This window comes from Chamaea fasciata, unplaced genomic scaffold, assembly GCF_029207755.1.
Source record: "Chamaea fasciata isolate MVZ Bird 193981 ecotype frontalis unplaced genomic scaffold, bChaFas1.0.hap1 SCAF_17, whole genome shotgun sequence".
NCBI classification, from domain to species: domain Eukaryota; kingdom Metazoa; phylum Chordata; class Aves; order Passeriformes; family Sylviidae; genus Chamaea; species Chamaea fasciata.
Window position 1 is genome coordinate 13,842,561 of NW_027094102.1, and position 27,784 is coordinate 13,870,344.

The following is a 27,784-nucleotide window of genomic DNA, read 5'->3' on the forward strand; positions in this document are numbered from 1 at the left end:
ATAATTTTCTTCTGAAAAAATTTTTATTAAAAAAAATAAAATGTCTGTCCATAGGAGATGCTTGCAAACGCAAACACCACAAATTGTTACATTACTTTAATTGTTTGTAGGACACTCTGTGTCCTTTTATTTTAAGCAGCTGCCCTCAGGCAGATGCCACCTGCAAGTCTTACTCTTCAAGGATTATTCATTTCTTGTTTGGGTTTCCTTCTCCACACATCATTCTTTCCTTACCTATGTCATTGTTCTCACGATGACAATACTGAAATTTTGGCCCCAGAAATCATCTAGTTCATTAAATAATGCTTCACAGATCCTAATCCTCAACAGAAGGTGAGGTTTGACACCAGCTGAATGTGAGACCAACACATGTTTAAGGCAGAGAGTAGCCCTGCCCTGAGAAGTTGATCCTATTTCTCACATCCATAAGCTCTTTGTCTTAGCAGAAATCCTTCCATTCAAATGGAGACAAGAGGTGCTGTTACCTCAGGTCATCATCAATTCTGGCAGTTCTGGCTCTTGGAGGCTCAGGCTGTCTCTCCAGAGACTGACGGTCCAGGGATGTCAGTGCCGAGTTAAGGCTCAGAGATTGATCCAGCTTCCGAGTCTCTGCTTCCAGAACAGCAGCTCTGGGCTCCTTGAGCACAGCTGCAAAGGAGCACGACAGCTCCTGGTGAAGGTCTGACAGCTCCTGACTGGTCCTTGCACAGCTCTCAATGTAGTTCTGCCGGTGTAGTCGGTCCCGGGCCAGCTGTGACTGCAGCAGGGACACCTGGAAGAGGCAAAGGCCCGGCTCAGACAAGCCCACGCTGGCAGGAGCATCCGCAGCCCCACGGAACCGGCTGTCGGGGCAGACACAGCCTCCAAGTCCAGCCCTCACCAACACTCTGCCCTTGGGGAAGGGGAAAGGAACAGGCTCCCAGACTGCCCCTCAACAGAGCTCAGAGGATCAACAGGTCCACTTCATGGCTGGCAAACCCTTCCCACGTACATCCCTCAGCCACCACAGGTCTATTAGAGAGAGTTCCGACAGCATTTAGGAACCCAGCTCTGATTTCCAAAGCACAGACTTGGGCCACTGACCCCTTTCTCCACAGGCTTTGCCTCAGCACAAGGGCTACTGCTCCTCTGAGCTACTGGAGGACTCTTCTACTGGAGCTGCTGGACAGGCAGCTGAGGGACAGGGAGCAAACTCTCCCTCTCCCAAACTTCAGAGCATTCCACACAGGAGCAGAGCACTCCACAGAGGAGTAGAGCACAATGTGGGCAACTAAGCCCAGTGGAATAGTAAGCCTCTGGTATTGCCTCAGATCCCTGGATTTCTGCTAAGATGCAAGGTCCACTGTTACAGAGTCAAGGGAAAATGGAAAGAGGCAACAAAGGAGAACATCCTGGTCCAGACTGCTCAGGAAAGTAGTGGAATCACTGTCCCTGGAAGTGTTCAGCAAACACGTGGCTGTGGCACTTTGCGCCATGGTTTAGCGTTGGGATTGACAATGCTGGCTTAATAGTTTGATTAGATGATCTCAAAGGGTTTCTCCAACCTTTAGCATTTTATGATTCCATGATTCTGATATTTTCAGGTGACTTCCAGTGTTCAGAATTTCATCCCATCTCTCTCCCCCCGATCTAGTCTGATCTTTAGACAAGACAGAGATAAGACCAAGGTAAAGGATGTTGTCCGGTTGTTGCAAACAGGTGCACGACTGACAATACCTGCTGTACTCACTTCCTGACAGCCAAGCACAACACAGGCTGTAGCAGCAGGCACACCTGTGCCCGTGACTATAGCCACAGCAGCCTTTGATGGAAGTTTTCCTACTGCTCACCTGGTTCTGTAACTCAGCCAAGCGCTGACTGCAGCGAGCATGAGACTCCTCCTGTGAAAAAAATGAAAGGAGGTTCTTTCAGTCTGGTCATGGCCACAGGTGATACTCGATTTCTATTAGGTCTCTGGAGGGCTGCTGCCACTGGGATTTCCCAACATTCCTCTGTATGACCAAAGCCTTCTCACACCAAGGAAAATGTTCTCACCTGTCTAGAAGTGGACAACTTGCACTGCTCAGACTCAGAGAGAGAAAATCCACAGGCATCTGGGAGTGACCGACCCCTAAAACATCTCTTCAGTCTCCTCCGTTCGTGTTCCACCTGCACATTGAATGGGAGAAGGGGTCAGAGAAACCTGTCAGCAAACATGGAACAAATGGGACCTCTGGCCATCAAGGCATGGAGATCTCTGCTCTGAGACTCTGAATTGCACCAGACAACACTGGGGGCAAAAAGCTCTCTCTGGGGGCTGTGCAAGAGAGGTCAGTGAGTGTCTGGGGACACGGGGCCAGAGAGGCAGCAGAGTGAAGGTGCCTTTGTTAAAGCCATGGGCTGCCACAAGAGAGAGAGTAAAAAAAGGGGTGGGCTCACAGCAGGCACAGGGAGAGGCAAGGTAACAAGCAGAGGACTGCAAAGCACTGCCTGGGCTAATGTGCAGTGTTCCAGAGGAGCCTAGGGCTCTGCACAGGCAGAAAAAGCCAAATTTACCTGCTCAAGAGTCCTCCTGAGTTCAGTGTTTTGTTGCTTCAGCTCCACCCTTTCATTTTCCAGCTTTGCAACTGCTCGCTGCAAACATTCCAAGCTCTGCAACATGAGTCTCTTCTCTGACAGCCATGACAGCTGCTCCCCTTCAGCAACAGCCTGCTGGGCATTCAGAGAGGAGATTCCATGAGCTGGTGCCATATAAAGGTTAGAAGGGTGTCAGGATCAAAACATCGGGGAGAGTGACCACAGCAGGAATGGACAGTGCTAAGGTCCTTCTTGCCCACAGGCCAAAACAACACACCCTCTCTCTAGGGCCCCTCCTCCAAATCCCCTTGGAGAATTGAGTAATTTGTTCTGGAGCTGCTTCCTGCTAGTTTTGTTCAGTGTTCCCCATTCTGGTTTTGAGAGACTGGAAGCATTAATTTCCTATCCAGTCACTTCATAGTTTTACAAAGCTCTGTAGTGTCTCCACCTTTCTCTCTCTCAGCCATTTCTTGTCAGTTGTGAATACTTAAAACATTTACATCTTCCTCTTAGGGAAGTTATTTACCATCTTTGGTCATCCTCTTTGATCATCACTGTAAATTCTCTTACCTACAGTTTTACTCTCTGTCCTTAGACAACCAAACGTGCAAGATGTGGGTGAAGCACATATTTCTGCAATGACAAAACACTGGTTTTGTTCTCTATTCTCTTCACCTGTTACATCCTCATAGAGAACTGCTCTTTGAAAGTATCACATTATCAATCAGGCCATATGCAGTGCTCTGAATTTCGTCAGGAGCCACCTCCTTTGTGCCTTTGTTCATGAACTGCTCCTTGGAGCACCTAGAAATGTAGTCTTGGTATCAGCACTAAACCAATCTGTGTGGATGCAACTGCATTACCTGACAATGTTCTTGCCTACCTGATCTACATGTATGTAACTGAAACCTCATGCTTTTTTCACATTTCTTGCCCTTGTCACATCTTTACTTCTCATCAACAGATCTAAATACTTGTCAGCATCCTGGAGCAGGATGCAAGTAATATTTTTCAAGTCATAAGTAAATATATAATGCATACAGTGTTTTCTTAGCAGCATGTTTTACACATGCCAATATACTAATGGACACTGGAGTATAGACAAATTCTTGGCAAAGCTGCAGCACAGGCTATTGCAGCGGTTTAACTAGCAGGACCTAAATCAGTTCACTTTGTAGAAATACACAAGTTTGCCTTCATGATTTTTGGATAGCAGTACAGACAAGTCCTGCATGCATAATTAAGCATTTAACCTGACCAGGCAATAATAGAAATCCCATTCTTTTAATACACTGGAAAAGCTGTCCCTCAGAAAGCTCCATGTCAGGAAGCATCCTGGAAGGACCAGCGGTGCAGCTGCTGTTCAGCCCTCAGTACAAAACTCTGCTCAGCTTAGTCCCTCACTCTGCTCACCTGCTCTATTCCTTTCCACACCAAATCCAAGTTCCCATGTGTTCCCGCCCCTTGTGTGGGCACAGAAGAAGCAGCTCCCCATGCCCAGCTTTTGGCCTGGAGCTGATTGGAACAGCAAACTCCAGAGCTGTGTCAATCATTCCGGGCATGCCAGGAAACAGTCTGGCGGTCAATGGTCTCTGGCTGGAGCCAGGCACACAGACAAGGCTGCCTGCTGCAGCCCAGGCTGCCTTGCCCAAGCAGGCCTGGACTGACGGGGATATAGAGTCCCACCTCTTTATGGGAAACCTCATTGGAATAATTCAGGGATGCTGTAGTGGACTAAAGGTCAATGCCAGGGCCTACCTGGAGATGAAATCGGTCTGTGTCTCTCTCTGAAACCATTCTCTGCAGGATGGTTATCTCTTTCTTCAGATTCCCATTGGCCATTTCACTCCTGGTCAGTGCAGCACTCAGGACTTGAGTGTTCTCTCTCCATTCATGTTCTCTGCCTTCTCTCTGCTTCAAAGCAGCAGCCACATGCTCCAACTCTTCGCCACTGGTTTCCCTCTCAGCTTCCAATTGTTGGGTAATTTCCTCCTGCCTTTTCAAGAACTGGTCTCTCTCCTGGAGAGTTTTCCTCTTCTCTACTTCCTCCCATTTTTGGAGTTTTTGCATTTGTTTTTTTAGGGTTTCCCCTTCATCTTTCCATTGCAAAGCCAATGTTAATTCTTTCAGGAGTTCACTCTGCCTCCTAAGCTCTTGTTCTCTCTCTATCAGAGTCTTCTTTAAATACTTGACTCTGTCTGTCTGGTACTTGATCTCTTTGTCCTTCTTTATTAGAGTCTGCTGAACATGCTGGAGATCTTCCCGAAGAGGTCTAATTTCCTCTTCTAACTGCTTTTGCTCACTTTGAGCCTTGATCTCTCCTTCCTCACGGAAGGCTTCTTTCAGGAACTCTTGCTCTCCATCATGTCTAACCTCTTCATTCTTCTCAGTAAGCCTAAGCTGGAGATTCTGCAAAGTCTTCAGTTCTTCTTCTACATGCTGGAGTTTTTGCCTAAGAGCATCACTGTCTTCATCTTTCTTCCTCATCACTTCCTCAAGCAGAGTCACTTGCTTCTGGCATGATGTTAGTGCTACTTTCATGCTTTCTTCACGAAGCTGGAATGCATTCATTTGCTCTGTCTGCTTGAGGAACTCCAAATGGTTCTTCTGCAACATGTGGCTTGCTTTGTCTAGATCCTGCTCTAGGGTTTTGGCCTGCTTGCCTGCCATCTCCTCCTGCTCTCGAAGGTCCTGGACTTGCTCTTGCAAAGACACTATCTCTTGATCTCTAGTTTCAAGAGAAGATGCAGCATCTTCCAGTTTTTGCAGTATGGCTTTAGTCTGTACCGCCATCTCTTCCTTCTGCTGTTGAAGTTTTGCGATGGCATCCTCCAGAACACAAATCTTTTCCTCTTTTTCTTTCAGAGTCAGTGTTGTTGCATGGAAATTTCTTTGCTCAGCCTCATGCTTTTCCTCCTTTTCCTTGCATGCCTCACATTGCTTTCTAAGAGACAAAATTTCCTGTTCTTTTTCCTTCAGTTCCACTTCAAGATGCTTCAGAATTTGCTTATGCTCTTCAGAGTCTTGCTTTTGTTTTTGGAAGGTCTCAATCAGTTCCTTCTGAGATTCAATCATTAAATCCTTTTCTTTCAGCATTGTCCTGGAGTATTCTAAGTCTCTGTGCAAGACATTCATCTGTTCTTCTGTTTTTTCCTCATAGCTCCTTGTTTGTTGCTTTTGGATGTCCATAAGTCTGTCTTTTTCTTTTAAGGTTGCTAAGGTCTGCTCCAGTTGGTCACGGACAGTCTTTAACTGCATTTCCATGACTTCTTCAACTTCCTGCATTTGCTTTTGTTGTGACTCAAGCTCTTGATCTTTTTTAGATAAAGAAAGTGTCATGATTTCTACTTTACCAAGAAGCTCTTGCAGATTCCCATCTTGCTGTTCCTTGTGCTGCTGCAAGAGCCTTAACTCTTCCCTTTGAGTGTCACACTCACTCTCTCTGTCCTTAAGAACAGTTCGCAGGTGTTCAAGGCTAGCATTTAGAGATTTCACCTCTTCTCTCTCCTTTTCCAGTTCTTGAATCTGCTGAGTCAGAGAAAGAAGCTCCAATCTTTTCTCCTTCAGATTTCCTTTCAAATCATCAAGATCCACAAGCAGATTTCGGACTTGTACTGCACCATGCTGTTCTAGAATCATTATTTTCTCCTCCTGGAATTTGATCTCCAGGTGCTTCTCCTCCAGTTCTTTGCTCACCCTGCTGACAGCAGAGTTCTGCAATTCTAACTGCTTCTCCAGCTCCCTTATCAGTTCTTGCTGGGATCTGATCTCATGGTCTTTATCTTCCAGCTCTTGGCTTATCTTGCTTAAAACAATCCTTTGCTTTTCTTGCTGCTTCTCCAGCTCCTGTATCTGTTCCTGTTGGGATTCTGTCTTCTGCTCTTTCTCTGTTATGTCCTTAATAACCTGATTAAGAGCAGTTTTATGCATTTCTTTCTGCTTTTCCAACATTCTCATCTGCTCTTGGCACAACTTCATTTCTCCCTCCCTCTCTGACAGGATGGCAGTCACATGAGTGAGCTGCTCCTGCAAAGCCTTGGTCTCTGCTGCCTCTTTCTGAAGAATTTCCATTTTCTTCCCCTGGTTTTGCACTTCCTCATTTTTAATTTTTAACATGGACAGTGCACTTTGGAGTTCTTGTTCAAGGGAGTGATTCTTGTCTATTGCTGTATTTGCTCGGGTTTCAGAGGCTCTGACTGATTCCTCCAGAAGTTTTATCTCATACTCTAGTTTTTCTTTATCTGCCTGTAGCCTATCCCATTCATGCTGCAAAACAGAGAGAAAAAGGGTCCCTCATTCCCTCTCTCAGTTTGCTTTTCATACCACAAATGGACTCCTGCAGCAGGGGCAGGCACGAGCTGCCCCTCTCTCTCTGCCTCTCGGGATGCCGCAGACCTTTGCTGGGCCCCCCTTGATGCTGCATCTTTCCCAGCTTCCTTTCTGCCCTTCCCCGACCTCTTGCAGCTCCACTCCCCTGTTCCTTTGGGGAGGAGCTGCCAGAACTGCAGCCAGGATTTCAAGTCCACGCCAAGCAGGATTTAGGCAGTGCCACAAGGCTGTGCTCTCCATCAGGGAGGAAGGGAAGAGCAAACACCCCCAGCATTTCATTCCCTGGAGCTGGGCCCAACAGGACTGGATTCTCACCTCTCCTGTGTAGAGTTTCCATGGCACCATCCCCATGGCACCACTGCCCTCTTGGAGCAGCCGTGGCCAGACCAGTCTGTCATTCTCTGCTGCCACTCAGGACGAGTTCTGTCCTTGCAGGCACACGTCCTTATCTGGATCAGCATTTGGCTTTCCCCTCTTCTCTCCCCACTGGCTGCTCTCAGATGGCCAAGGCCAAACACCTTTCTATTAACACCAAACTTGCTCTTCTCACCCCTCCTTCCAGGTCCAGATATTTAGAAATATGAACATGGGTTATCAGATGAGGAATTGCCCAAATCATGAAATGTCATTAGAGACAGTGTGGACATTGAGAACTAAAACTTCCAGGGCACTCAATTCGCACCTGGAGGAAAACCAGCAGCCTCAGCACTAACTGGCTTCAACATGACTACAACATCTTTTCATTCTTATTCAGAAGAATGAAATTAGAAATGTTAAAGTGGAAAAAGGAGCTCCTTAAAACTAGTAACACAAGGTCCAATCATAGCCAGGAAACGGCCCTTTGTAGCATCTGCCAATCTCACCTGCACCTCCTTCCTTTCCTTCTCCAGGCTCTCCAATTTCCTCTGCAGAGATGCCACCTCTTGACGAAGAGTCACAGCCTCTTCCTTCAGAGCAATTTCCAGCGAGGTATTCTGCTGTTCTGCTCTCCACATCGCTACAGGAGGGAAGGGGAAGGACAAGGGGAAATGCAAAGCAAAAGCAAACTGATGTGCATCCTGCAGAGCCAACAGCACTGTCTTCTCTGCCTGCCTGTCTTTGCCAGGCCCTAAGCCCACAAGGGCGCCAAAACTGACAGAAATGAAGGAAGCTTCCAGGCAGAGAGAAAAGCAGGAATGGAAGGGGCAAGGTTCAGAAGAGTAGGGAAGTGTCTTTGCTCCTGGACTTGTGCAGAGTGAGCAATCCAAGAGAGACAAAGGAGCAGGAATGCCTGTGCAGCCCTGCTCCAGACAGGCCAATAGCCTGGAGGCTCTGGCAGGGCCTGGAGTTTGGGGGAACGGAGCTGAGGCAGCCAGCTACAGCTCCTTAGCACAGACAGGGCACCTGAAAGGCACCAGCTGTGCACGGGATCAGCCACAGCACAGCCAGATGGCACTGCCAGCCATGGCATCTTTCTTGAGAAAAGCTTCCACTGGCACTCGGATGGATAGATTTCCTGCTGGTTGTTTTTCCCCTCTGCCATCTCAGGGCCCTCTTCCTCTGCATGGAATCAGAGAACTCTGCTGGAGAGAAATTATGGGGCAGTGGGTGGGGGAGGAGAAGCTGTACCTTGCGCACTTTCCTCCAACTGTATCTGCAGCTCCTGATTGCGAGCCCTTAGATTGTCCATCTGAGCCTGCCCTGTGCCCAGCTCCAGCTCCATGGCCTGTATCTTCTCCCCTGCATCATTCTGGAAGAGGTAAGAGGAGCAGAATCACTTGTCAGTACCACTGCTGGCACCAGACAAAGGGCTACAAACACTAAAGCAGAACTAGCCTAGGTGGGAGAGGGCAGCTGGACTGTACTGGTAGATGTGATTGTAATCTTCCTTCCTCCCCATGCCAGTGAGCCAACTCCCCCACAAGGACTGACATCTATCCTGGCCTTGGCACTGTGCTCATCCAGCAGCCCAGCAGCAAGACGGGATTTCTGGGTGCACTGGGGACACATTACCAGATCTTTCTGGGACTGCTCCAGGTGCTGCTGCAGATCTTGCAAAGCTGCTGCCACTCTGTCCACTGTGAGCTCTGCAGGGACATCGCCAGCCTGAGAAGCAGTTAGGCCCACAACATGACCCTCTTCTGAAAAGAGAAGACATTCTGTTTCAAGATTTAATCCAATGGTCTCCAACACACAAGGCCTCTCTACCTAGGAGGAGGTGCCTTTGTCACTGTCCTAGAGCTCACCTTGCAGCAGGACGTGTGTCACAGGCTGACATTACTCTGTTGACTACTAACGTCAGCACTACCTCAAAGACAAGTGCACGGGCCCTGTGGCTTGACAGGACTTGGGCCCTTCTCCCTTCTGATCATTTCTCTACGTACAAACATGGACTTGTGTCTCTACAGGGGAAGTCAAGCTGTCAAGACATCCCAAGGCCTGAGTCAGCCTAAACTGACGGTGAGAGCATCATACCAGGATACCAGGAACCACTTCCTAACTCCACCTCCTCTCCCACACCTGCTCACCCAGCTTCCCACACTTACCTGAGCTCCAAGTGACCACATCTCTGCTGTCCCTGATCATGTGGTGGAGAACCAAGAGCAGTTTGTCCAGCTGGGATTGAGTTTCCTGACGAGCACCACTGGCCTGCTGACACTGTGTGGCCAAGGTCTCTGCTCTGTTCTCAGAGCTCTGGAGCCTCACACGCAGCTCAGACATCTCAGTTTCCAGCACTTGCACAGAGTCCTTCAAGCACCGTTCTCCTGCTCGGGACTCCTCCAGCTGCTGCAGCAGCTGCTTCTCTCGAGCTGCCTGGGTAGCCTCCATCTGCTGCACTGTGTCCTGCAGTATGTGGATCTGGAAGATGGATGCACAGAGCCTCAGGGACAGGGCTGCTTCTGAGGCTCAGAGTGGGCAGTAGGGAGAGCAAGAATGGAGAAATGACGTCAAGCAAAAAACACGCCGGAAATAGAAAGCCCAGAAGCAAGGATTGTAATGGAGACAAATGTGGAGAAAACAGGGAGAGGGAGGCAAGGGCCATCCTTGAGGCTGCAGCTCTGAACACCGGCTGAACTGGCTGTGCTGGAAGTGCCCTCCCCAGCCTGCCACAGCCACGTCTGTGTCCCCACATTGCTCAGGGCCTGGCACAGGCACCAACTCTGCCTGGGACAACACTGCTAACAGAGGGACAGAGAAGCTCCAAAGGAGTCCGCTGCAGCCCCTCCTCCCACATTTCCTGCTGGGAGCCGGCAGAGAATGGGTGAAAACAGTGGCAGCACAAGGCACCACATACAGACTTGGCCTCAGGGTTCAGCAGCAGCACAAGGCAGAGCACGGCAGCAGTGGATGCTGCTGGGAGGGAGAAGAGCTTGGGGCCTCCCAGCCAAAGGTGGTGGTGCGTGTCCCTGGAGAAGAGGATGCCAGTGCACTGCTTACCTGGGCGTTGAGCTCCTGCAGTTCTCTTCTGTGCTCTGAGAGGAGCTCCTCAGCCTGCTTAAGGGCTGAACGAAGCTGAGACGTCTGATTGATCTGGGCCAGGTTGTTTTCTTCCAGGGTTCTGAGGCTCAGAACCTTTTCTTCCAGAGACAGAGTCAGCCTGTGGACAAGTCAACAGATGGCCATGAGGGACATTTGTATCCCTTGGGTGCCTCAGAGGGATTGGTGGAGTTGGCCACTATGTGAGGCAACACTTGGAACATGTCAAGTTTTGTCTGAGGTAGATGATGGAGTGAGTCCAGATCTTATGGGTCAGAATAAAAGGACAGACAAATAAGGATGACACTGCTGTGGATGTTTGCTAGAGGCCACCTGAACAGGAAGAGAAGTAGACGAGGCTTTCTACAGGCAACATAAAGCAACCTCAAAGTCACAGGCCCTGGTACTTGTGGGGGACTTTAGCCTCCCTGCCATCAGCCAGAGAAGCAACACAGTGCAGGATGTTCCTGGAAAGCATTGATGAGAACTTGCTGTCACAGGCAGTGGAGGATCCCACAACAGCATGCTGGTCAACCTTATCCTAATAATCAGGGAAGGCCTTGTTGGAGATGTGAAGCTTCGGATCAGCCTTGTCTGCACTGCCTATGAATGAGATTGTGGAGTTCAGCTGGGGGGAAGGAAAAAGCAGGGCAGCAAGCAAGATTACAACCACAGACCTCGTGAGAGCTAACTTTAGCCTCTCCAGGGATCTTCTTGAAAGAAGCACACGAGAATAGGCCCTGGAGGGTAAAGGGGTCCAAGCTGATATTCAAGGATCACTTCTTCCAGGCTCAACAACAATGCATCCTAGTGAGCAAGAAATCAGGCAAAGGGAGCAAGAGACCTGAGTGGATAAGCAAAGAACTCCTGTCATTCCCCAAGTGCAAGCAGGAAGTACACAGGAGATGGAAGCAGGCTCAGGCCATTTGGAATGAATATAGCGAGATTGCTGGAGTAAGTAGAAATGAGACAAAGAAGTCCAAGGACCACCTTGGAATTAAATCTGGGCAAGGATGTCAAGGACAAGAAGAAGGGCTTTTTAAAATACACCAGTAACAAAAGGAAAACCATGTGTGTCTGTTCCTAGATGGAGGGGAGACCCTGGTAACACAGGATGCAGAGAAGGCAGAGTTCCTGGGTGCCTTTCTTTGCATCTGTCTGTAGTGGACAAGACCACCCCTCAGGGATCTCTGGCCCAGGATACCAAGCTAAAGGAATGTTGGAAGGAAGACTATCCCTTGGCAAGACTTTCCTTTCAAAGAGGACTGGGTTAGTGAGTGCCTGGGCAAACACAACATCCACAAGTCCACTGGCCCTGAAAGGATGTGTCCACAAGTGCTGAGGGAGCTTGTGGACACCAGAGCAAGGCAACTCCCTATTATCTTTGAAAGGTGATGGAGATCAGGAGACATGCCTGGGGGCTGGAAGAAAGCAAATGTCATTCTGGTCTTCAGAAAGGGTACGGAGGAAGACCCAGGGAACTACAGGCCTGCCAGGCTCTCCTAAATCCTTGGACAGGTGATGGAGCACCTCATGCTGGAGCCCCCTCCACCCACATGGAAGGACAAGAAGGTGATCAGGAATGGTCAGCATGGATTCACTAAAGGTAAATCATACCTGACCAACCTGATTGCCTTCTACAATGAAACAACTACCTGGGTGGACAAAGGGAGAGCAGTGGATATTGTTTACCTTGATTTCAGCAAGGCTTTTGACACTGTCTCTCACAACATCCTCCTGGGGAAACTCAGGCAGTGGGGCCTGGAGAAGTGGACAATGGGCTGGACCGAGAACTGGCTGAACAGCAGAAGCCAGAGGGTTGTAATCAGTGGCACAGGGTGTCGTTAGACACCTGTCATTAGCGGTGTCCTCCAGGGCTCACTCTGGGCCCGCCATTGTTGAACTTGCTCATCAATGATCTGGATGAGGTGGTTGATGCCGCCCCTTCAGGGTCACTGTGCTTCCCCTCAGAGGGATCTCAGCAGGCTGGAGACATGGGCAGACAGGAACCTTCTGAAACTCAGCAAGGGCCACTGCAGGGTCCTGCACCTAGGGAGGAACAGCCCCAGGCACTGCACAGGCTGGGGCCAACCTGCTGGGAAGCAGCTTTGTGGAGAAGGACCTGGGGGTGGACAAGAAACTCTCCACAAGCCAGCAGTGTATCCTTGTAGCCAAGGTGGCCACCGGATCCTGGAAAGCACTGGGAGAAGCATTACCAGCAGGTCAGGGAGGGATTGCAGCCCCTCTCGTCAGCCCTGGAGCCACATCTCGAGTGCTGTGTCCAGCTCTGGCTCCTCAGCACAGCAGGGACAGGGAGCTCCTGGAGCAGGGCCAGCAGAGGCTGCAGAGCTGATGAGGGGGTTGGAGCATCTCCGTGCCCAGGAAAGGCTGAGGGAGCTGGGGCTGTTCAGCCTGGAGCCTCAGCTGAGAGGGGCCCTCAGCCCTGTCTGTCCCTGCCTGCAGGGAGGGCTCCGAGCAGGGCCCAGGCTCTGCTCCCTGGGGCCCAGCAATGGCACCAGAGGAATGGGCAGGACCCGATGCCCAGGAAGTTCCACCTCAAGATGAGGAAGAAATTCTTTCCTGTGCAGTGACCGAGCCCTGAACAGACGGCCCAGGGAGGCTGTGGAGTCTCCCTCACTGGATTCATTCCAGAACCATCTACATGCAATCCTGTTCCATGTGCTCTGGGATGGCACTGCATGAGCAGGGAGGTGGGACCAGATGGGCCACTGTGGTCCCTTGAACCCTATGCATTCCATGATTCTGTTCATCTGGCTTAGATAAAAAATCATGAGTTTAACACATCTTGTGTCAACAAAAAGCGTCACATGCCAGGGTGATCCAGATCCCAAAGGCTTCAAGTTACAGGAGCCAGGGTGGAGCTGATGGATGTATCCAGCTCCTTGCACTGCAGCTTGGGCATTGTACACATAACTTAACAGCACCACACTCCCTGGAGGGAAAGAGCTACCCCATAAGCCTTCCTCTTTAGAAAAATTTGAAGTGAAGGTTTAAAGGAAAAGAAAATGAAACACAACATCCAGACAATGAGATGTGTCTGCACGGACAGTTCAGAATCTGCCACTTCAGAAATGCTGCCAGAGCCTCTGGCAGTTGCAAGATGGCAAAGAGGGAATCCATTCACCACAATGCAGAGTCCCACAGGCTTTCATTTACCTGGCTTTTTCACTCTCTAGGGCATTCACAGAAGCCTGCAATTCTGAATTTTCCTGTGCCACTTCTTCCCAATGACTTCTTTCCCTCTCCAAGTTCTGCAGGTGCACTTGCAGTTCATTTTTCTGATCTCCTGCTTCCTCCAGCATCTTCTGGACTCGCTCAACCTCCAACAGCTTCTGCCTTGACTCTTCCTGGGCCTCACTCACATCTTGCTGGGCTCTCTGGACAATTCTTTCCTGGGACTCTCGGGAGGCTGCCAGCTGGGATGTCAACTCTCCCACCTGCAGTCAAGCAGAACAGAGCAGTCAGAGGCTACAGCCACAGCCTGTCACTGTCAGCCACAGCAGAGGCTGTGAGGAAAAGGAAAGGACAACTTTCCATTACTCCCAGTCCTGAGAGCACCAGATTCACAATGGATATGGACAAGGTGTTTCAATCTCGAAGTGGCCCACCAAGGGCAACTGAAAAAGCACCTCCAAAACCGAGGCCAGCAGTAGGAGGCCAGCAGGAATGCATGCTGATGGTTCCCTGGCCAACAGCCCAGAAGACTAACCCAGCTGTCCAGGGCAGCAGCTGAGATTCAGCAGAGCACTGAGTGTCCTTCCGAGCAGCTGCCATGGAGTCCCCAGAGCACGATGGATCACCCCATCAGCTGCTGTTCTGCCATGGAAAGGCTCGAAGGGCACAGACCCCTTGGTTGGATGACTGCAGTTCCTGTGCTGTCTCACTCACCTGATTTTGTAGAGCCTCCCTCTGCTCAAGGAGCACATTCATTTCCTCTTTGATGCCTTGTACTTCTTCCTGGTGCCTCGTCTGCGCTGCCTGGAATTCATTCTGAGCCACCTGCAGCTCAGCTTGCAGCTCTGCCTTGATGGTCTGGCAACAAAATGCAGAGCAGCTTCCTGAGATCTTTCCTCACGCCCAGCTTTTCCCACTTGCTGTCTCAAAATCTCCTTCCTTCCACAACTTCTTTTGGCTTCTCTTCCCAGCTCTGCTTCCACTGCAAGCCTTCCTTCCTGGGGCTGAGCTCTGCAGCTTAGCAGGCTCTGTGCTCCCAGGGCCTGAAGCAGCCCTTGCCTCCTCAGTCCCAGGAGCTGCCTTTTGTGCCCTTGTCCCTGCGCTGCACTCTGATTCCTGCCTACTCAGGCTTACCTGCCCCTTCTCTTGCTGCGCTTCCACCTCCTGCCTGAGCTGCTGGACCTGCTGGCACGCTTGGCTGAGCTCCCGCCGAGTTTGGAGCAGTGCCTCTGATAAAGCATTTTTCTCATTCTGCTCTTCCAGCAGGACCTGCACAGAAGGAAAGAGCAGAGGGCTTCACACTTCTCCTGCAACATCCGTGTCGCAGGAGGCAAAGAGTGATGGGCTCACGGGCTCGCAGAGCACTGGGCTGATGCTCCCCTGGGCCACTGTCTGCCCCGAGGGAGACACAGCTTCCCAGGAAGTGACTGAAAACACAGCCCAGAAGACATCTCTGGGTTACTGTTCAGAAATACTCCAGATGAGTCTTTAAAAGGATTTTTCTCTTCTCAGCACTCCTGCTGCACCTTCCCTGTGCCTGTAAAAGAAAAGCCCTACAAACTCCGTTTGGCTACGAACACCTACCAGTACACTCCAAAACAGGTGTGGTAAGAAAACAGGGAAGATACTCTAAAGTAAAATTCAAAAATCGGAGCACAAGAGCAGCACAAAAATCTCAGCTGAAAGCTGATGTTTCTGCCCGGCTTCCTACGAGGGGGCTCATTCCTGGTCCCAAAGATGGCCCCGTTCACCTTTCACCTTCCCACATTCAAGGCAGAAGACACGCAGGGCATGCTCCACACAGCCCCATATGCTGCCATCTCCCACAGCTCCAGCCTTGCAGAAAATCACACCAGTTCTCCTTTCACAATCGTTACCTCTCGCTTGGCATCTTCAAATCTTGTCCGTTCTTCTTCCTGTTGTGCCTGCAGGGAGGCAACTTTCTGCCTCATCTCAAACAGCACTTTCTCGTGCTCCTCCTCTCTCCCTGCCTTCTCTTTTTCCCATTGCTCCAGCGTCTCCTGCATCTCTGCACGGTGCCTTTCGCGCTCACTTGCCTGAGGAGGGGAGGAGAAATTTGCAAGGTGAAGTCCCCGGCAAGCTCCTTGCTGCAAAATGTGAAGCTTCATCCCTCCCACTAACCCCAACCTGAAAAGACTACAGCACTGACTTTCTGCCCTCCAGAAACCACGTCCTGTCAGGGAATTTAAAAGGATGCTCAGCAGGTATAAGAATCACGGACGCGTGGAATGATTTCTGTTGGGAAAGACCTTCCCAAGCATTGAGTCCAACCACTCAGGAAAGGAGGTGTCACCTTCCCCTCTCTGATGCCCCAGGAACAAGCACTGAAGGAGCAGGGACAAGGGGCGTGTTCCATTTGCTTCCAGCCCAAAGCTAATCCATTTGTCCACCACGGAAGCACAGCAAGGAAGGAACCGAGTTCCCAGGCCTGCAGCCAGCAGCACTGTTGGCATCTGCTCCACGTTGGCATCTGCTCCACTTGGCAGGTGGGACCTGGGGACAATCCTGCCCTGGGCTGCCACGCTTTGGCTGGACACTGCCCAACCTGCTCTGGAACTCGTCTTACGCCCTGACTGGAGCCCTGGCTGCATTTACTGTCCCAGCACCATCCTGGGGGCCTTCAGGTGCCTCCAAGTCCGAGCCGATGGCTCTGCTGCCCGGCCCAGCAGCAGGAGTCCTCTGGCAGAGGATTGCTGTCCTTTCACACCCACCCAGTGGCTCTGCTTGTGCTAAACCAACCCACAGTGCCAGCTTGGACAATTCAGAAGTGTATTGTCCCCTACCAGCTCTTGCAGGAGCTTGTTTATCTGCAGTTGCTGAGCAGCTTCCTGAAGCCTGAGGCTTTCGTGATGCTGCTGCTCTGCCTGCAAGAGCTGTTGAGCTGTGTCTTCCTGTTCCTGCCTCCTGGCAGCTCTCTCTGCTTCCAGCTCATGTTGCAGGCACTTCACTTCTCCTGCAAACAAGACCAACAGCAAGAGTCAGAGTCTTTACTGACTTTCCTGACCTCAGGCCCTTTCAGTGCCCCCAGCCCCACCACTCCTCAGAAGCCCTGTGGACAGAGGTGGCTTTACAGCAGCCTCTCTAGGCAGGGGCGGCACCACAAACAAAGCACACGAGGTTCTCACCTTCTATCACCTCCTTGGCCTGTGTCACTGTGACCACTTGAGCCTGCAGATGGTTCCTGGTGATCTCCAGCTGAGATATCTGCTGCTGAGCATCAAACAGGCTGCATTCCAGGCTCTCCTTTCTTGACCTACAAGTTGCAAATATTGAGAGACATGAGTTGCCTGCTCCTGACACCCCCAGGTAGTTATTCCAGGACAACATGGCTCAAGATCCCCACACCTGAGTATGGAAAATGAGAGGCATGGAAAGTCGTCCAGAGAAGGCACATTTGTGCCATTTCAACGGCAAAGCGGGGCCCTCTGAGGGAGTGCTCAGGCTTTCCTTATGGCCTCCCATGGCCTTTACCTGGTCTCTGCCAGCTGCTTGGAAAGGTCATGTCTGTGCTGCTCCACGGCTGCCAGTTGGCCCTCAAGGGCAGCCTTCTCCTGGCACAGCAGCTCCTTCTCTCTGCACACCTGGGCCAGTGTGTGCCCTTGGCCAGAGGATTCCCGGTGCAGCCGCTCCAGAGCCCTCCTTGACGACTCTTGCTGCTGGGAAACCTGGAAGCGGGACAAGGTACAGGTCGAGCCCTTCCTCAGGAGCCCTGTGCAGAGCCAGCCAGTGCCAGCTCGCAGGCAGCCAGAGGACAAGGAGCACCTGTGCTCTGGGCCCAAAGTTTCACAGCATCTGCCCTATGCTGCTCTGATACCCTGAGCTCCAAAAGCCTCTGGCACTGCTCCCTTGCAAGTGCTGTGTCAGGCCCTGCTGGCTTTCCTGGGATCAGACAGCTCCTTCCCAACAAACATCCCCAACTCCTGACTCTGTGTTGTCACACAAAATTACCACATCTTCTACAACTGCCACCTGGAAAAAACAAAATTTCTAACAGGATCTCTTTAGGTGCTGGACATTTTCAGGAAGTTTGGGGAATGAATTTTGCTTGCTAAAGCAAGGGAAATTAAACAGGATTTCTCCTTCTAGAACAAAACCCACATCAAAATGTCACCAGCTTCAGTGTTCAAAGCTGCTCTCTGCAATGAGGGCATGCTTGGCAGGAAAACAGCTCTTGTGGTGAGCAGTTATTTAGTGACTGATGGAACTCTGGCTGATGTGGCCAAAGCATGAACTCTCCTTGTGTAGCAGTTCACATCAACAAGACCACATACTTGTCTTACACAAAGAAGGTGACTAATGGCCCTCGTTTGTATTCAGTCCTGAAGACTAAAATGTGTTTTGGGGCTCTTTTCTTCAAAAGCAAAACCTCTGCTGTGTATTTGCCAAATCTACCACATACCCCAGAACTGAGATTGTGTGACAGACCGTCGGAAACAAGCCCTTCTCTCGCAGCTCTCCTGTAACACCCAACGCAAACCTCCCCTTGTACAGCCTGGGGCCATTTCCTCTTGTCCTGTCCCTTGTTCCCTGGGAGCAGAGCCCGACCCTCACCTGGCTGCACCTTCCTGTCACAGGGAGTTGTAAAGAGCAAGAAGGTGCCCCCTGAGCCTCCTTTCCACCAGGCTGAGCCCCTCACCTCCCTCAACCACTCCTTGTCACACCTGTGCTCCAGACCCATCCCCAGCTCCACTCCCTTCTCTGGATGTGCTCCAGCTTCACAACAAAAAGCACCAACAGAAACATGCAGACCTGTTTTGTTTCAGAAAAACGATTCAGAGCTACATAGTTTGATCCTTTTTCCACAGGTTGATTCCTTTGCTATGTCTTTTGCCACCCACTCAGATTCATCTACAACACAATCATCTCTTTGCAGCTTATCAAGAGCCAAAAAGGGGCCAACAAAGAGGTGGACTAAAAGATTCTGTAGAAGCAGAGGACAACTCCGAGAACTGTAGAACAGCTCTGCAAGCCCCCCACACATTTCCAAACAGGAGCAAACAAAGCCTTGTGACCTCCAGCACTACCACGTGTCCCCTTGACAAAACCACTGCAGAATCCAACAGGTAAAGCTTCCCTCATCCAAGCAGTCCAGTGCTCACATGGATGCACCATACTTTTGGTCACCTGATGGAATTTCTCCTGGGTTTCTGCTTTCTCCTCTCCCAGTGTCCTAAGCTCCAGCCACAGCTCCTCCCGCTGCTCTTCTGCTTCTTTCAGCAGCTGCTCTAGCCGGGCTTTCTCTGCACAGAGCTCTTCGTTTGCTCTTTCACAGAAATTCAGCTTCTCCTGCTCACAGATATTTGCTCTCTCCATTTCATTCACTTTAGCAGACAAAACTTCCTTCTCTTGCTCCAGCTACAATCACAGAAGCATAGAGGAAATAAAGTACAAGAAGAATTACTACGAAAGATTAGCTCAGACACTAAAGGAACACTGCCACAGTCAGTTGGTCAGACTCTGCCAAGGTAAGAAGTCTGAGAAGCAGCAGCAGCTGGAGACAAACATCTGGCAACATCTCCGGCAACTCTGCTCACCTGCCACACATATTTGTTCAGCTGCACTTTGTCCAATGCAAGAGCTTCATTGATGCTGCTCATCTTCGCTGCTGCAGCCTGTAGATCAGCTCTTTCAGCATTCAGCCTGTTCTGAGCCCCTGTCAGCTCTGCCACTGACCGCTCTGCCTGGAGAGGCAAAAGAACAATGGGACAACAAGAGCAGCAAAATCCCAGACTGCAGGCAGCAACTCCACCTGGGTGTCTTTGACTTACTCCTAGGACAGAGCTCCCAGTAATGACCCCAAAGAGCCTGTCTGGCTGGATCACCATTTTCCAAGAAGAGCAACAGTGTCCCTCTCTTCTAACAACATCTCAGGTGATCTTGGTGGCACAACTCCCACTCCCACAAGTGCTGCCTAGAAATAAGGTGTCCATACCTTCTCCAGAGCCATGGCAATCTCATCCTTCTCTTGCTCCAGCAGATCCTTCTGAAGCTGCAATTTCTCCAGTGTCTGCCTCTTGACTACCAACTCACTCTGCAATAGTGAGTGCTGTTCCTCAAGTGCAGCCAAGTCCTTCACTCTATGAGGAAAGGAAAGAGGTTTCTATAGAAAAAGCAGTTTATACTACAACAGAGGAGCAGGCACCATTCATTCCTTCACACTAGGCCTCCTCAAGTCCAGCACTGCCAGAGAAAGCTTTAACACTCACAGGAGCTCCTGCTCATGGCATGCTCTCTCCATCTTGTCCTGCTGCTTTGCCTTTTCTGCCTGGGCTGACTCTTCCTTCATCTGCAGCTCAGCATTACTCTGACGCAGATGTGAAGCTTCTTGCTCCATTAATCCAAGCTGTTCCTGTAACTCTTCCCTAGTTTTCTCAAGGTTTGCACAGTCACTGCAGAAACAAGGCTCAGTCAGAACAAAGAGGCCTGAAGAGTCACAAATCCCATTTTCAGCACTCCAGGATGGAGCAGGGGGCAGTGGGCTAAGGAAGACCTTGCTCTTTCCCTCCCAAGGAAATCCTCCAGAGGCAAAGGGAAAGGAATGCAGGATTTTGCCTTCTTGCAGCGAGAAGCAGTGGCTGGGCAGGGGCACACAAAGAACAGAATTCAGGGAAGCAGCACAGTGAGAAGGAGTCTTCTATTCCAACATGGCTGTGCATCTCCCAGACAGCCTTGGGAGTCACAGTAGAGCATGAAAAACCCAGACAGGATGATGACTGAGAGCCACACTGAGGCCCACATATGGTAGGGCAGGTGATTTCTTCATCCAGGACACCTCTGAACTCCCAGACCTGGAAGCAGATTGCCTCTGGAATGCAGGAGGAGGAGGAAGAGGAAAAGCTCACCTTCTGAGTGTTTCTACTAAAGACTGAAGATGCTGTTGGTGGCTGCTGGACTTCTTACAGGTCTCCTCCAGTTGTTCAAGCCTTTGCTGCACCTCCCTGCACTTCTCTTCCTGGTGTCTCTGCTGCTGCAGCAGGAAGTTGTTTGAGTCCTGCCTAGCAGAAAGCTCTTCTCTCAGGGCCTGCAGGAACGGGCAGGGAAGGAGCACAAATGAGCAATAAGGAGAAGGGAAGGTGGCTCCGGAGAGTTGAAAGAAACAGCTAGCAGAGACAGCTCCCCTGAAGACAAAAGCTGTGCTGAGGGGGTGGGCATCAAGGAGAGAAAAGCAGTAGAACACAGAGATGGCATGACCAGCGAAGTAGGGCAGGAGCATGAGTATGAAGGTGAGAAAAAGTGCCTCAAGTGGCTGAGCAAATGGAAAGGTGTCAAGCTGAGCAAGACCTCAGCACTGAGCCTGCGGCTACTGGGGAAGACACAGAAGTTCTCACCCATGTTGCCCCTCGCATCCTTGCCAGTGCTTCCAGAACCAATCCAAAGGCATGCCCTGTATCAACAGATCTCGGAGCTGAGAAGATATCCCCAGAGTCTGCATGCTGGGAACTGTCAGTGCAGATAATGCTGACCATGCTGTCACTGTCGTCTAACACCATCTGAAAGCCCACATCCAGCTGTTAGTCTTTGCTCATTTTACTTGGTTTTCTTTATCTTGTTCTCCTTTTCTTCCCACTTTACCCTGGAGTCAATAAAAACTCAGTTCTCTCATTTCTCCAGTCCACAAAAAAGGTTTGTCCCTGTGGCTACAAGTACTCCAGGGATTTCTGAATACAGCTACTCTTCACAAGTGTGAAGTGGCTGGAGGCTGCCTGAACACTCACTTTCTTGCAGCTATGCAGAAGAGCTGACAACTAAACCCTTCTCTATTAAGAGAACTTTAGGACTAAGTTACAGTTACCCCTGAAAGTTGCAATTTTGGGGAGATTATAACAGTCAGTGAACACAGAGGGAAGGAGCAGACCTGGCAAGTGCATCAACTCGAGACAGTGAACTTTCATAAAGGTCTGAAGAACAACAGACTCATTGCTCAAAGAGGGTGAGGGAATTGCCCAAGAAACGCTGGAATACAAATGGCAAGTAGCATACTCCGAAAACACAGTCCAAGAGCAACCTTAGTGGGGTGGTGAAGGCAAAATATTGAAACTTCTAATGGCTGAATTGTCACAGCACAGCAACTCACAAGCTAGAACAGGTTCTGTGTCAGAAAAGTCTAAAAATTAAACAGGCAATGGCAGTCAACACAAGACATATCTCTAGTCCCTAGGCCAGTCTGTTGCCTTCCTCAAGCACTTCAAAAATCAAATTTACAGGGATGTGCTCCCTCCACCAGCTCTGTACTCACCTCAGTGATATTTTTTATGAGCTTTTGAAGGAAAAGATTCTCTTCTTTGGCAGTGTTAGTCAATGAAGCTGCAAATTCTCTCTCTGCCCAACTTGATTCCTGAGAACAAAGAAAGGGTGGGCAGGAAAGAGCTGCTCCCACCTGCAGCATTTCCATCCTCAGTAGCAGTCTCACTGCTAAGTCTCAGCTCTAGTGTTTTCAGTATATTGCTGCCCACATCTATTCCATTTCTTCTCTGCTAGAACTAAAAGGAAGACCAAAAGCTAGTTTTTATAGACTGCTATTAAACTGTCAGTTCCAAGGAGCTCTGATCCCCAGAGACCTGAAGTCACAAGCGGAAGTGCATTGGTGCCACCCCTCAGAGGAACACCTGAACTGTCTGCGCTTCCCTGCCACTGCCTGCATCTGGACTGACTCCACATCTGCCAAACACACAAGGAATATTTTGGCAAGGTGCCTGATATTCCCATACACTGGGCATCTTTACCACTGTTTCTCTTGAGGAAGCCACATCTCTGTGTTCAGGCTGGAGAGCAAACACTGGGCTATCTCCCAGGTAAAGGTAAAACATACTAGAATCTCCACTGTGTCGTTAAGTGTTTTCATGGTCTTCTCCTTCTCCTCGTTCTGCTTCTGAGACTGTACAAGCAAGGCTGAGAGCTCCATCACCCTGAGAAGAGAAGGTCTACGTGCCATTCCAAAAGCTTTGCATACCAGCACCTGTTAAAGAGCCAAGCAGCTCCCCAAAGCATAGCACAGCAAAGTTCAACCCAGAAAACACAGCAAAGGCAGCATTCATCTCCACAGGTTAATAGGCTTGATGTTGCAAAATGGCACTTCTCGCCCCAAAGGCCTTGGCACTCAGTCTCGAAAAGAATTGTCAGCATAGAGGTGCTGCAGTGCTTATGATGGCCCTGGGCAAATTCCTCCCAACTCCCTCAGCATAGCCCTGAGCAGTAAAAGGGCTGTACAAGAAACACAGCTCTCTTTATGCTGAGTTCAGTTTTTCACCAAGAACCAGCTAACAGCAAAAGTACTTATCAGAGGCCATCACTTTTCCAGTCTTGTCTTACTTGGAAGAATCCCTGTCAGGCAGATACTTTTCCCCCATCCTTTCTGTTGAAGGCAAGAGTTTTTGACCGGGAACAGACACAGGGCTGTTCTAAATGTGAGCCCATCTGTTAACCCAAGAAGGTGCCACAAAAGATAATGTCAGTAATAGCAAAGTTAAAACAACTTTACCTATCCTGAAGCTCTTTCTTCTCCATGTCCCACCTGACTTGTAAGGCTTTTGCTTCCTGAGCTGTCTGGTTTATTTTTGGTTCCATTTGCTGCTCTGCCTGATCCTTCAGGACAGGCTTACCCGGAGTGATGGACTCCCTGAGTTGCACACAGGAGTTCAGGCGGGTGCAGTTCACAAGAATAGATCCAGAAAGCCTCATTTGTTCCACCTTCAGCTCTGACAAATCTCTGAAGAGAAACCAAGGAAGAGCCAATGATCACTCTCCCATCTTAATCAGCTGACTCACTTCTGAAGCATGCAATCATGCATCACAAAGAGCTGGCAGGCAAGGTGACATCTTCACTGGGGATAAGTCATTCATCTGACACTTTGGGACCACGACATATCTTGACAGCTGAGCAATGACTTTACCAGGCAGCCAAGTGGAGTCTGTTTTCTTCTCATATATAAGAAGTAAGATATAGCACAGGCCAGAAGCCTCAAGCACCTCTAATTATCCTTATTAACATACTCTAATTATCATTAATAGATATCAGGAATTTTACCAAGGTCCCCAGCTTTTACACACTGTGCTCTTGAGTGCTCTGTTATCCCCACTTGGACTGCTAAGAGGCTCAAGACTGTACCTATATAATAAAACTTTCAGAAAGGCGGTATAAGAATCAGCCTGAAATGCTATAACATGAAAGCACATGCTATAGCATAAAAACACAAGGACTAAATAGCAGGTCAGGCAGACTCTACACAATAGGGAAGACTCACAATCAAATAAGACAAATGGCTGGAGTTTGAAAGTGCATGCTGACACCAGAAAGCACTATTATGGCTACACTATTTTTCTTGGGAGAAAAGAACTGCAGAGAGCCCAAGAACAAGAAAACAATCATAAAAAAAGAGGTATTGAACTAAGCAAAAGAAATTGGACAAATGCAGTAACAGGGTAGAGAAGATATTCCTCCTCTCAGCAATGCTGGAAGAGGAGTAAGTGGATACAAACTGACCAAAATAAAATTATGCTGGAAATGAAAAGGGAAAAAAATATGCATTAATCATCTTTCTCTTAGGAGCAGTGGAAAAAGAAACCTGGTAAGACTTCTTAAATGCAGGTTTTTACAATTTCATAAAAGGAACCACTCTATATGCTGCATGCACAGCTTCAGTGAGTGTCTTCCCAGGTGTCCATGCATTACTGTGCCTGTGTTCACATGCACACACAGCACCACAGCCATCACCTGCTCAGAGCCTCTGCAGTCCTCATGGCCCAAGCTCTTCAGCTTTATCTGAAGACCAGCTGCAAATAACTCTTCTGAGAACGGCCCAAAGCATGCTGAATGGCATTGCTTCTGACTGCCAAAGGAGAAATCCTATCTCTGCTGTAACTAATGCAACATCAAGGTTCAAAAAGCAGGACTGAAAAGCAAGCCAGCCCCACTTTTCCTGCAGGTCTCGCTCAACTTCCACTCACCGGTCCGTGGCAGTCTTCATTTCCCGGAAATGGCGGCGGAAGGTCACCACCTGCCGCCACAGGCTGAGCAGACGGTTATGTTCCCCCCTTACGTAGTTGTCATAAAGCTAAACATGCAAAGACAAAAAGAAATACCAATTCAGCCTTCACTGTCACTGTAACATCTCTCAGACAGGAGAGAGTAAGTCACCATCACCAGGTGCCCTTTAATAACTACTGCACCAGGGGCATCAAGGACTGAAGAGGGATCAAAGAGGCCCACAGCAGCTGCCAAGAAGGAAACATCCACACTTCTCCTGTAGCAGTGGGCAGCAGCAAAGCTGACTGTGACTCATCACCTCGAAGTCTCAGCAGAGGAAAACAAACACAAGCCCCTCCAAGCCCCGTTCCAGGTTGGCTTACAACAGGCAGTCAGTACAGGAGGCCTGTCTTGCTCCTGTGTTGGCCATGTTGAATCTGAACACACAGAGACCTCTCTGGTCTCCATTGCTCAAAAGAAGGATTTAGGAACTATTAAAGAGACAAATGTTCCTGTGACTGCCCTACAGTGCCCAGGTCTGTCTTCTCGACTGAGCAGTGCAGTCACAGAAGTGGGCATCTTCCCCCAGTACCCTGTGCTGACACTCCTCCCTCCCACACCCCTGTCCAGCACCAGTACATCCTCAGCAGAGCCACAGCTTCCACACAGCAAATTCTCCATGCCAGGAACAAAACGCATTCCCATTCCCCTCTGGCAACATGGCTGGCATTCCTGTAGCCTATCCTCACCTCACGTTCACTGTGCCATTCCCTCTCCTTCAGCTCCAGCTCGTCCCGGGCCCTCATCCAATCCACTGTCAGTTTTCCAACATCTTCTTTGAGGGCGGAATTAACTTCACTGGCTTTATCGAGGTGCTCCCGCAGGAGAGTGTTTACTTCTGCCAGATTCTCACACCTTGGAAAGAGAGAGAAACAACAATGAGGTCACTGAACAACAGCTCTCCAGCATCCCTGTGATTTTCCAGCTCCCTCAACACTGATTTTGTTGTCTGAGAGACAGTAAAAGCACTTTACAGGGTTAACTGAGATCTCTCTCTAATGAAAACCTCATTTGCTTCTCTGTGCTTTGAGCGTTCAATTTCCACCCATGATTTTGGTTTCCCCTTCAACCTTGACAATGCCCACAGGTAACGATTTTCCCCCTCTTCAAGCTGATGGTCACTGGAGGTATCACCTTTCTCTAGCACTGTCCAGAGTTGTTCATCTACTGAACCACAGAACAATTGAGGCTTTCACCCAGAATACACACACCCCAAACAAAGCAGAGCCATTCAGCACACAGCACTATTACTGCACCACAGAAAGCAGACTGTGGACCTTTCTCCTGTCAAAGCAGCTTGCCCAACTGCTTCCCTTGGGGAGACCAGGCAGCACCGACAGGTTTTCCCTCACTTCCATGAGCATCCAGGATACCAAGTATGAAGAAATGCTTCTTCCTTGTACCTTTGCTGCTCCTCTTCCACCTGAAGCAGTGCTTTCTCCAGGCTGTGGTCTGCTGTGGCTTCCCACCTGCCTGGAAGGGATCCCTGTAAGAAGAAAGGAAATGTTAAGTCAAATGATGGTGTTTCCTTCACCACTGTCAGCATCCACCATTTTTCTGTCCATTTGTTGGCCATATCAGGAGCTCATGGCTTCTTCCAGGTGTAACAGTGTTTGACTATAGGGAGGAAGGGTGGGGAAGGTGTTAGTGTGAATAGCTCTCCTCACTCTCCCACTGCTTTGAGTCCTCAGTTCATGACCTCAAGTGCTGACTTGGACTTGAAGCCCAGGAATGCTCTCCTATTCCTCCACCCTTTGGCTTCTAGGTTTACTTTAGCCATGAAGCAGAAACAGAACCGTCTCTATGCTTTTCTATGTTGACCACCAGCCTTCCTGACTTCCAAAAAGCTGTTTCAACTGGTTCCTTCTCTGGGACAGCTGTATCATGTAACACACAGCACAGTCCTCTCCTGAGACCAAGGACAAACGTAACTCCAATGAAGCACTCTTTCACAAAATGAAAATCCTCAGCTAGGTTTTCTGGACTGGCATTTCTGGGATTATTGACTGCTCTAAGAATGGCAACTGGACAAAACACTGATGAGAAAACTCAAAACACTTCTCTAAACTCTCAGACAGTAGAAATCTGCTTTCCTGTCATTGGTTTGTGGAAGGTTTTTATTGGTCTGCATTTGGGAACATTAGATACACCCTTTATAGTTCACAACCTGCACACTCACCCTTCCAGCTTTCACTTGCTGCTCCAACTCTCGACACCAGGTCTGGTACTGCAGTACCTGAATGGATACAAAGAATGAAGATGAGAGAAGTAGCTTGTAACAGCCTCTGCTCACCCCACATTAACTTTTCTCTGAGTCTGTCCAGCCCAAGCACAGCGCTGATGATACACTCAACAAGAACTCACTCCAATATAGGAAAGTTTCATTTTAACATGAAAGAGACTGGGGCGGGATTTCTTTCACACGTAGCACCGCCTTGCTCACCTGAGACAGCGGCAGCAAGCAGAACGAGGGAACAGGTGTGGGCATCTCTACCCGATCTACGGCCCCCACGCGCCCTGAGCCAACGTCTGGCTGTTCAAGAAGGTCCTTGAACCGACCGAAATGAGTTTTCAAACTTCCTCCGCAAGCAAACCGGCCCGACTCCTGCCCGGGACAAACCCTGCTAACGGGGCCGAACAGCAGCGATGCCGCAGGCAGCGAGCTCAGGAGGGGCTCGGCAGCGAGACCGCGGCTCCCGGAGCCTCCCGGCCCCAGCTCGGCGTCGCCCGCCCGGGGAGGCCCCGCGGGCTCCGGCCGAGTCCCCCTGGGCAGCGCGGGCAGCCCCGCACGCCCTCCACCGCCCGCTGCTCACCTCGTCCTGCAGCTGCCGCACCAGCCCCGCCTGGCGCTGCTGCGCCTCCTCGGCGCTCCGCAGCCGCCGCCGCAGCGAGCCCGGGCTCTGCTCGTCGCAGCCCGCGCTGCCCGCCATGGCGGGCCCGGCCCGGCCCGGCGCGGGGCCCTGCTCCGCCCGCCCCCAGCGCCCCGCCCCGCCCCGCCGGCCCGCCCGGGGCCGCCCGCAGGCCGCGCAGGCTCCGTGAGGGGCGGCGGGGCCGGCCCGCGGCGCGCACAGCCCCGGCCGCTGGCGGCGCCTCCGCTCCGCTCCGCTGCGCCGGCAGGGAATGTAATCCGCAAAACTGGTAGTGAATACTCCGCATTTCATCGGGAGTTTTCTGGGAGTTAGTTAACCTCATCGTTAAAAACAT

The 27,784-nt window shown here is 50.2% G+C and overlaps 1 protein-coding gene across 4 annotated transcripts; it reads right to left on the minus strand.

Annotated features, from left to right (window-relative positions):
* On the minus strand, window positions 1-27,537 carry CEP250 (centrosomal protein 250). 4 transcript variants are annotated; one of them, XM_066199206.1, is made up of 32 exons: window positions 27,394-27,537; window positions 27,024-27,185; window positions 26,760-26,816; window positions 25,984-26,066; window positions 25,270-25,435; window positions 24,502-24,608; window positions 23,036-23,263; window positions 22,367-22,463; window positions 21,794-21,892; window positions 20,886-21,047; window positions 20,400-20,578; window positions 19,764-19,946; window positions 19,490-19,634; window positions 19,092-19,238; window positions 18,682-18,912; window positions 17,029-17,222; window positions 16,683-16,810; window positions 16,341-16,510; window positions 15,414-15,593; window positions 14,671-14,805; window positions 14,251-14,394; window positions 13,519-13,799; window positions 10,303-10,462; window positions 9,411-9,723; window positions 8,878-9,005; window positions 8,494-8,614; window positions 7,749-7,882; window positions 4,315-6,822; window positions 2,536-2,688; window positions 2,035-2,148; window positions 1,830-1,880; window positions 1-772 (listed from the first exon to the last, which is right to left on the minus strand). In XM_066199206.1, exons 1-32 carry the CDS (start codon window positions 27,508-27,510, stop codon window positions 482-484), a joined length of 7,368 nt encoding a protein of 2,455 aa, XP_066055303.1. In that variant the 5' UTR covers window positions 27,511-27,537; the 3' UTR covers window positions 1-481. The 4 variants fall into 4 exon arrangements, with proteins under 4 accessions (XP_066055303.1, XP_066055301.1, XP_066055304.1 ...); XM_066199204.1 differs by having other exon boundaries at window positions 2,536-2,691; XM_066199207.1 differs by lacking the exon at window positions 27,024-27,185 and having other exon boundaries at window positions 2,536-2,691.
* Between the last annotated feature and the right edge of the window lie 247 nt (window positions 27,538-27,784).